The 10234-nt window shown below is 37.3% G+C and overlaps 2 protein-coding genes across 2 annotated transcripts in view; one reads left to right on the top strand and one right to left on the bottom strand.

Annotated features, from left to right (window-relative positions):
• LOC145771978 (thrombospondin type-1 domain-containing protein 4-like) overlaps positions 1-10234 on the bottom strand; it is a 48318-nt gene that overhangs the window by 13204 nt on the left and 24880 nt on the right. Inside the window, exons 5-7 of the mRNA XM_082583762.1 lie at positions 10099-10192; positions 9865-9975; positions 8258-8442 (exon numbers count right to left, since the gene is read on the bottom strand). Of these exons, the coding sequence (XP_082439888.1) occupies positions 8258-8442; positions 9865-9975; positions 10099-10192 (390 nt within the window). The remainder of the gene's footprint in view (positions 1-8257; positions 8443-9864; positions 9976-10098; positions 10193-10234) is intronic.
• LOC145771977 (uncharacterized) overlaps positions 1-10234 on the top strand; it is a 228054-nt gene that overhangs the window by 203693 nt on the left and 14127 nt on the right. The gene's annotated exons all lie outside the window — the stretch shown is intronic.

The raw sequence follows: 10234 nt of genomic DNA, 5'->3' as shown, positions 1-10234 counted from the left end.
GTGTTGAGCGCACTAGAGTGTTTGCATTTTTATAGAGCAGGCTCATGACGTAAGAAGATAAAAAAAATGATCAGTGATGTGCAAGAAAGGTGTGTCTAGTTTGAGTAAAGAGCCTTTTTTATTGTCATTTTATGCAAAATCTGGGCTGTTTGATATTAACTGACAAAACAACAGCAGCACAATTTATAGGAATCGGTTTAAAATTGATCCAGTCTCACACTTAAGAAGGAGATTATTTTTGCAGAGACGTAGAAAATTTTTATATTTCCTGTTCTGTCCATCGTGTTCATGTGCCATAGTTTTGTGATGCCCCACGGCGAACTAGCCGTGGATGCCCTATTGCATTTGCTTAAAGCTGTTTTGTTTTTCAAATGGTCTTAACATAGGCGCCGACTTTTATTTTTGCACGGGGTGGCGGATAGCACAATATGGCAACCTAAAAACTTTCAAACTGCATGTTTTTGTTTGATTTTTACTAAGCGTGTTTCGTAGATGCAATTGTCTTTTCACACCTGATTTGTAGCTCGATAATTTACAAAGCAACTTTAACCCTCTGTCTACCGTGGGGTCCAATGGACCCCAAAACAAATTTCGCTCTGCGATTTCTCAGGACATATAGCAGATGCGATATTAATATACCTTGACTTTTCACAGCTTTGCTTGATCTTTAGGACGATATAATAATTATTGATCCCAAACAAAATTTGGTAGGATAGAAAAAAATAATAGCATCTTGTACCGTGGGGTGCAACGGACCCCAAGCCTGCTGCATTCGAAGTAATCTTGTATCACAACAGCACTAAAAGAGTAGTCGACACTATTGACAGAATTTTTAGGAAATACAATTCCAAAAATGACGAGAAGATGGCCGATAGCTCTATTTTACAATATAATCGCTGTCACTGCTGTCAATGCTTTTGTGATATGCATCAATCGCAAGGCGACAATAGCAGCACAACATTGAAGCATGCATGCATGAATGAGAAGAAAATTTTAGATCCAACTAGGAAAAGAGCTTGCTGGATTACCAGCTTCAACTTCAATGTCAACAAGACATCTAAATCCGCAACAAAATAAAAGAAACAGCTGTTGAAGATCAGACGCCAAAATCAAAGAAGGCTAGATGCTATTTTTGGGAAAGATACAAAGCCAAAAATGTTGACAATTCTGTACTACTTGCAAACTCAACGTTTGCCAAGAACATTCGCAATTCATTTGAAATGAATGCGATAACATATAAACTTAAAATATTTCTTGTGACCTAATATGTAGGCCTAATATACGATTTTTAGCCAAATCCAAAAGCCAAATCTCTCAATGCTTTGACCATTGCTCAAGAATAGACTAATTCCTTATCAGTTTGGTTTGTGCATGGGCTAGCCTACTGTATGACTTGTTTGTTAAATTTCGAGTATTTTTGGTTTTTCTACAGTGTTTATAAGTTCTGATTTTTTAAGTCTGTTACGTCCTTTCCTATTGAGCTTTAATTTCATCATCGGAGCTGATTTTTTTGTCCAAAACAAGTACTGGGAAATTTGGGGTCCAATGGACCCCAACGGCAAAACTTGTACATTTTTTTTTCGGTAGACAGAGGGTTAAAATAAAGCACAGGAGGTATGTCGTGACTTTTATTGTTACGTTGCTGCTCTGACACTTAACATTTGGCAAAGTATTTTTGCGAACAACAGCTCTGTCAATCCAACTGTTAATCAACTGGTCAAGTTGTAAACGTGAAGCTTCAGCTTGATAAACATTTAAAATTAGGACGTGGTTCAATCGCTGTTGCGTCGTGGTAGATCGCAAGTAGGTTTTTATGCGCCTGAGTGCACTAAACGATCGCTCCGCCTCGCAGGTGATGGAAGGCAACGATAAGTATATTTTCACAATGCAGACCACGTTTGGAAGCATTAATGAAATTGTTTCATTGCTTGCAAATAGATCAAGCAGTTGCGACATAGTTGCAAATCGGACAGAATGCTCTATCTTTGCATCCAGGGGCGCCGGAACGATTTTTGACTGGGGGGGGGCAAGATTACGAAAAAAGGGCACTTTTGTTTACTAAAAGGCCAATTTTTTTTTTTAAGTTTTAAGATAAGATATAGCGATAATGCTAATCTATCAGCTCACTATGTATTGAGTAATGATAGCCTACAAGTGTCCGGTATACAAAGAAGGGCATCATGCCATGTTATAATGATGTAACCTACTGTCAAGCCTTAAAGCAGCCTGCGGCCATGGCCGCTAAGTAGTGTTTGAATGACCACCGGTGCTACCTCTTCAATCGGCCAAGTTTGGCCGCCGGTCTCTTTTAGCCAATTATTTATTTCGCAATAGAATGATCGTGAATTAGCTGTCGAAAATATGTAGTATCAAAGAGTGACGCAAAGTTAGGTCAGCGCGTCATAATCGCCACTGTTGCATTGTGCGGGAATATTTGTTATTGATGGCATATATCCATCTGCGATCACCAGCGTTGTAAGTCTTGTTTGTAGGCCTAATTCTCGACGTTTATTTTAACAAAGTTGTAATCCGAAGTGCTAATTTACGTTGGCTGGCAATATTGTCGTTTTTATGTCGATTCGATGTTGTCGGACATTGAATCGTTGTTGAAAAGGAGAACTAGATTAGTTGACATCCCAGGGGAAAACATTTTTTGATCATATTTTGCAAAAATTATGCTTCTTTTAGTAATGTCTTTCACATCATTGAAATACTTATTTTATTACCTTGACGTCATCGTCAACACATGTCGAACGTTGTTTTTCGTTGCTGAAAAGAATTCTAGGGGAGTGGCAAACTTCTTTAAAATCAGCCACATTGGAGACAATCGTGCGAGTGTCGTTAGAATGGTCCCGCAGTACTGGATTACAATCCCGATAAAGCAGTTATTGCGTGGTGCAACGATTCTACTGTAGGACGTCGCCCAGGCCCAGACTTCAACAACGCTAAGTGATCATTTTAACATTGTTGCAAGTTTAATGCTATTTACTTGTGCTATCGTTGTTTTTATTTTGTATTTTGGCCTCCAAGCACGCAGATTTGGCCGCCGAGAAGGAGCTCCCGGTAGGCCACGATGGCTGCTGAAAAAAAAACGAGTTTTAAGGCTTGTACTGTGTTGCAAAATTTTGTGCCGTAATATTATTTTGAGGCAAAAATGAAAGATTATAATTAGGCTAAAAGCGAATAGCAGAAATTGTTACATTGCAAAATGTGCATTAGCTTACATGACCTTAAAAGGGCACCATTGCCCCCCCTGCCCCTCCATCTGCAGAAAAATTGAGGGCAAGGGGGGAATCCGCCCCCCCTGCCCTTCCGCTTCCGGCGCCCCTGTTTGCATCTAACGTATTCTAGCCACGGAAATTCGCTCTCCCACGATTTTTGATAGCTTCTCCCTTCAACAGCGATTATCCTGCTCGTGCTCGGTTTTTCCACCTCCCTGATCGTGCTTAGAACGTCTTTTGGCAGTGGCACACTTTCGTTTCGTTCAGGCGTTTGGTCACTTTCATGCTGGCTGAAATCCTGACTAGACGCAACAAAAAATGACTCAATGGAGGGCTGCAATTTTGAACGCTTTTTCGGTGGCATCTTTAAGCTGAGTAAAACTGGAATGTCGGCGAAAAACTTTTACTGGACAACTTTTCGTAATTTTTTCTATGATGTAACAAGCAACTCCTATGTCAGACCAATAAATTCCCACCTCACAGTTTATCACGCAATATTACTGCATAAAGTAGATAACAAAGTAGAAATTAAAGCATGAAGTAGATGACAGTACACACCAATTGAAATCGGAAAATAATTCAAAATGCAAAATCTTGAGCAATTGAAAAAGGTTGCTTTTATTATTGGGAATTGGCAGGGGGTGTAGCTTTCCTCGAATAGAATCATGTAAACGTGTAAATTTGCAGAACGTTAAAACTGCTACTTTTCTAAGTGCACTTTTTAAATAAAACTCAAAAAGTTTCAAAAATTGCATTTTTTAATAAAATTTGAAAATAGATATTCATTTAGGGGGTGGAGGGTGGAGTTATTAATCATCGAGATAATTTTATTTCCAAGTATTTTATAGCTGGCATAATTTATAGCGATATTATGAGCAGTTTAAAAATTTAAAAAAAAGATTTTTGAAGGAGGCAATGGAAAGATCGTATTTTATTGATAAATCCCATTGTAAACCTAACAAATGTAACAATGACTTATGACAAGTAACAAATAAAACGATCGCAACAACAAGAAAAAAACTCGTAGCCACGTGTTGCGTAATCTTCACGTAGCTTGCTTGATGTTACGCGAGTATCATGCTTGTAACAAAAACAATCATTTTCTTCGCAATACTGTATTGGTTCACCTCTTGCTTTACGTTGACTTGAAGCGAAAACCAATCATCAAAAGAAAAATTTAAACGTCCGTTCAAATTAGTTACATTTATTTGCAGTAAGTAATGAAATCTAAACGGGGTGGCTGCCACCCCGCCACAACGGTTACGGGATGGCGTGGCCACCCCGTAACCCCGTAAGTCGGCGCCAGTGGTCTTAAGTTTATAGAGAAAACCAAAAATAACTGAAGTGACTAGCTCCGATTTTGTTACAAATTCTCCAATGTTAATGATTTCTCGTCAAAATTGCATCGGTGTAAAAATAGCTATCATTTCACTCATTTAAGCTATTTTCTCTGTACTGGCATAGACTACTGGACAGTGGACAATCATTGTAGGTTGCCAAAATGTAAGAAACGCAAAGTGATAACGCAAATTTTTGTAAAAACAACCTGATCCCATTAAAGAAATTTAAAATGAGGTTTTAAATCCAAAAATTACCATAAATCATTTCTTATCGCCTGTACCTACCAGAAAAATTGTTTATCCTGAGTGCAGAATTTTTCAGACAAATATCGCATGAAAAAAGGGGCGGAAAGTACACAAAAACGTAACTGCAAAATGAGTTTCTTAAAAATAACAAGATATAGGCGACGTTTGGATGACGAAGTCTACAGTAAACAATCCACGAAGGAACAAAGTTACAAGAGTGCAATAAACTAATTTCCACATTATCAAGTGTTCGTCAATAGGTTCTGTAGTTCTTGTTTTATGAGTGATAGACTAGATACTCGTGTTTATCCTGCATAAGTGTGCTTTTTAATTCTATTGCTTAAAATGCTAAAAAAAGGACATTAAAACACATTTGAATGTCTTCGGAAGACAAACCATTTTCCATCAAAAAAATAGCATATCTTCCAAACAGAAAACATTTGATAACCTTACATAATGGCAAAAATGACTATTCTTGCAAAATAGGAATAAATGGTTGTGATGTATTGTTAAAACTACCAGGGCTAGTAAGCTTCCCGGTGGCGATGACAAAACAAGCAATAACATGCTTTTGCAGCTTTGCCGCAGAGAGATCTTGTATCCAGGTAATTGCGTAGGCCTCATACCACTAAGAAACCTTAGGCAGTTGTTTGCTGATAAAGTTATTTACGTTTTTCCGAGAATAAAAAACTTGTGTAATCATCAAAGATTACAATCTTAAGTTCACACCGCAAACCTTCATCGATCGGTAGAGCATAGAGACTGGACAAAGACTTGTCAACAAATTGATCTACTGTAAAACCTAAAACACTTTATTTTTATGGTATCCCCTCCAACGGCATTGTCAAATATCATTGCTTCTGTCCAATGCTCACACAAATTTACCCACAATGCTAAGCACACATAGCAAACAAATGGCTTTCAACACTTTGTGAGGCAAATCATACATTTTTTTATTTTAATGCCAGTGGTGGGTAAATGCAAGGTTTTACCAAATGGTGGACTATTGTTTTGTGGCAAACAGTGAAGCAAAAACCGATAACGTCATTGGATGATCATTGATCATCTCACTCAACAGTGATTCCAAGAAAAGCAAAAATGCAAAGTTTAATAAAATTAAAACCAAGTATTTCTGCGGTTTCATACTATGCGGTTTCATTCCGCATACTCACAATGGTCTCTTGTTTTCTGTATCCACTTCCATTTTTATTTATCTATATTTTTTTGAAACATATTTTAAAGAGGTACTAAAGGAAAAACCTGACTTGGCGATTTTCCACGTTCTTTGTGTTTAACATGCTACCATAAAACAATTTTCAATAAAATTTTGCCCCATTGCGGTCTGACCACCATTGTGCGCGTGCTTTTGTCAGAGCTTTCAAAATGAGATTGGGCCTGAGCAACGAAGCGTGCGACTGTACAGTCTACGTAACAAAAGACTAGCAATCAACAGATCACGCAATAATTGTTACTGCGGGCGATTTGACTGTAGGCTATGTATGTATGTACATCAAAACAGCGCATTTCAACATCAAAACAGCAGACAGTTTGCTCAAAACATCAGACGTGGTAACGTGGCTTTTGTTATTGCTGTCTTTTATTACGTATTCTCGAGCAGTGTTTGCACGTTTTAGTTATTTTGAAAAAAATGAAAATAAATGAAACACTGGACTTTGGGCCTTGCCAGCGCCATTGAAAACAATTTTTTTTGGGTAATTGTTTTTGAAATGTATTCTTGAATGTTCAGTTTACTCATTTTAATGCTTAATTCCGGTTTGAAATTTTCATTTAGTATGCCTTTAACAATGAACAACCTATAAGAGAATGAAAATGTGAAGTAAAATGTGAGAAATAGTCGAAGCGTTCAGCAAAATTAAATCTTTGATAAAAAAAAATTACCTACTCTGAACACATTATTTTTATTCAGTTTCAAACAAACAGTTAAAAAATTTTGGGCAAAATTTAAAACCACTACAAAAGATCGCAGACACAGACTCTACACAAGGTTCTATCATTCTCCCCGTTCATTGAGTTAGCAGTCCCATTTTATTGATGCTCCTTTCTTTTTGCTACTGGACACGTCTTAGAGTGGACAACACTAAAATAAAATTGTTTTTGCGTGGACATTGACAATCGAATACCAGCACCCATGGGCAGCACTAAATGGTTATCAAAAAGAGAAGAAACGCATTCGCTGTGTGTAAAACTGCTTGGAAGATTATAAAGCCTAACAACGAAATGCGCTAATTTATTATTAAAGTAATTTGTTTATGGTTGTTCTCACTGTTGCTAAGGATTTACCTTGTAAAATTGCCAACTTTGCTGAATAACGAAATTGGATTCAACCAAAAAACAACAATTAACTTGAAGGAGGGCCAGTCAAAGTTTGTCGTCTGGAAAATGCCAATCACCGGTAGTTGGTCATTTTCAGAAGAACTGATTCAATTAGCCAGTTTTTAATTGACTTCCCAAACCTCCCTAACAAGGACATAAAAGAAAACAAATCACTTCCCCGACCCGCGTCTGGTAAAGTATTTTTTACCTTTAATTTCATTAGCGAGCCGGCAGCCATAATTATAATTTTCAAAAAACCTTTGTGGCGCATCACAAACATAACTGGTGCCAATGCGCTTAAAGCTGCTTGGTGCTCGACGGTTGCATTTTTGCATTTTTGAAAGCAAGCCAACCGTTTTTACATTGATTCAACGTCTGCAGACGTTGCATGAACGTAAAAAACGGTACGCAGAAGGTCTACATGCAACATCAGTCAATTTCACAAGAGAAAGTGAAAGAACGTGCATCTTGCCAGCAATAAAACAAAAAGAAGCATACCTCAGTCATTCGACAACTGAAAAAATACTCAGAATAACAAGTAAAAGTAAAAATATTCAGAATCATCTGTAAAAGCTTAGAAATTTTCACTTAATGAAGTAGAACTAAAAGACAAAGTGAGTGCAATATAGTTTGCTTGGTAGAAATAAGTGATTTCTTTCCGCTTTTACTAGGGCTACTGCAACTTCCATGATAGAACAGTTTACTAACTTGAGCTTGCGTGGGTGGCAATGAGAGACCAACCGTTTGATTCGTATCTTTGTATCAATTTTCAACGTCGTAGTAATAGTAAATTAGCACACTATCATAAAAACAGAATTCCCCTGCGCTGTTTTTCCATTTAACGTCACAAAGATTCAATCATAGTAACAATGCACGCGATTGGTTCTTTGCATTGAGTCGAAACCACCTTAAAAATAATTTCATGCCTAATCTGTGTTTCAATTTACAGGATGTGTCATTGACTTTGAGTTGTTGATTTTGAATTACAAATGATATTTGTTGAGCTGTTAAAGCTGTTGTTTCAAGCCAATTATCGTAGAATGAAAGCTAAATGCAAGAATAAAAACAGGCTGCAACGAAGCTGGTTTCAATCAGAACGGTTTGACAAAAACTCACCAAAACATCTAAAGCTTCGTTTGTGGGCCCTCCAGAAAACAAGCTTTCTCCGCGGTTCGTGGGATAAGGTCGGGTGTATTTGAAAAAGGTCCCAGCCACCAAATAAGTTTTTGATGGGTCTGGGTGACCCAACTTTAATTCCCCGTTAATGTAAAATCTTCCATTCAAAGCAGAAGATCTGAGAGCTGAAACGTAATGAAACGTCAAGGAATTCTTCATAAAATATCGGCTTGCCATATTTTGCTAGTTTTGGACACCGAACATGAAAACGTTCATTGCTGTTCAACTTTCAGCACCATTGAAAAATGCTAGTTTGTGGGGTATATTTAACGGCGTTGTCTATCATATCACAAAACATGTTTGTGTTTGTATTTTTCAGTCAAACGAAACGATGTCGCTGTTCTTCTAAAAACATGCAATGCGATGTTGAATCGACGTGTTGAATAACAATTGGGCTTCAAGGCGAAGAAGTTTAAAATTTTAACAATGAACTTAACTTTGAAGTCAACAAGTCGGAAAAACCAAAAGCAGAAAACAAGTGTATGGCAAAAACAACGCAGCAAACAGCGAAAAAACACGTGTTCTGCAACCGACAATGTTAGTCATAGTAATAACACCTTGGTACCGAAATCTGAAAAAGACTTGCAATGTTTGTGTAACCTTTTCAAATTGAGCAACTACCTTATGATTTTACGTTGGTTCTTATTCTCAGCTATCGCGATAACTAATAAATCGAAACGGTTGAGTAAGAACTTGCTTTGTAAAATTTTATGCGAACAGGTTGCGGCAATATGACGTTATTATGAAGCGAGTTTAACATTAAACACATCTCTTTTTCACGAGCAGTCCAAAAACTACCACAAACTGTCAAACTGCACTCTGTGAAAAAAATAATCCCACTTTGATCCGTAGTGTATACTTTTTTGCCTGGTCGTATCAGCAATATCCATTCATTTACAAAACCACAAACTGATTATAAATTTGCGCTGAGTGCTAAAACTTGTATCATTAGCGCACTGAGCCTTGGACTTCAATGAATTAGGATTTGAACATCCTGTTGTGATGTTATCCACTCCATTGTCATGAATTAAAGTTGGTGCGATGCAAACCAGGATGCCTATTGATGTACACGGTATACTGTAGTCTAACTCTAAGAGATTGCAATTTACAAGTGATACAAGTAGGATCAATTCGCTTAAGCCTTTAAGCTTTTTTATAATACACTAATGTAATTTATCTTGCAACACGTCAAATAATTAAAACAAATGTTGAATTTGTGAAAGTGATGACAAACACAGACAACTTCCAAACACACATATTATATATTATCTAAGCATTCATTGTATTGCGTGGTTTAACACAGTGACGTAGCAAGAAAGAAAATTTTAGGAGGGCAAAAGCAACTGGGAGAACATTCAACATGTAATACAATGTCATTAAAACGTTGTAAATGCATTAAAAACCCATTTTTGGTGAGACAAGACAAAATTTTGAAATGAGATTGTTCCTCCAAGCCTCCCATGGCTACTTCTCTAGTTCAACACAGCTGGCTAGTTAATTTAATACCTGAGCCTAGTAATCATTTTATGTTGTCTACTTTTTCTCACCAAGGTAACTTCTTGTGGGCCGAGTCTCTGTGATGTTGATATGAGTAGCTCCCACAGGTATGTTTACTACCAAATGAAAATCGTTCTCCAAGTTTTGTGCGCGAAATATTCCTAAAAACAAAAATTTTCCGTCAAGCTTGAAACAAACTATTGTGTTTTTTAATGCACTGCCTCAACACGCATTCTCCACGTATTCAATTTCAATACAAGTTAAAACGCCACTGAAAAACGAACCTTCAACAATCTGGCATGATTTTCCGTTTCCTCCGCACACTCCGCATTTGTCTATAGTCATGCGTGATCCGGCAATTCCATCACATCCGATTTCCTAACAAAAGTAAAGAAAAGGTAAAATGTGGGAGATCTATGT

Source organism: Aplidium turbinatum, chromosome 6 (genome assembly GCF_918807975.1).
Source record: "Aplidium turbinatum chromosome 6, kaAplTurb1.1, whole genome shotgun sequence".
Taxonomy (NCBI): Eukaryota; Metazoa; Chordata; class Ascidiacea; order Aplousobranchia; family Polyclinidae; genus Aplidium; species Aplidium turbinatum.
Note: the sequence above shows the minus strand (reverse complement) of the source record. Positions and strands in the feature narration are given on the sequence as shown.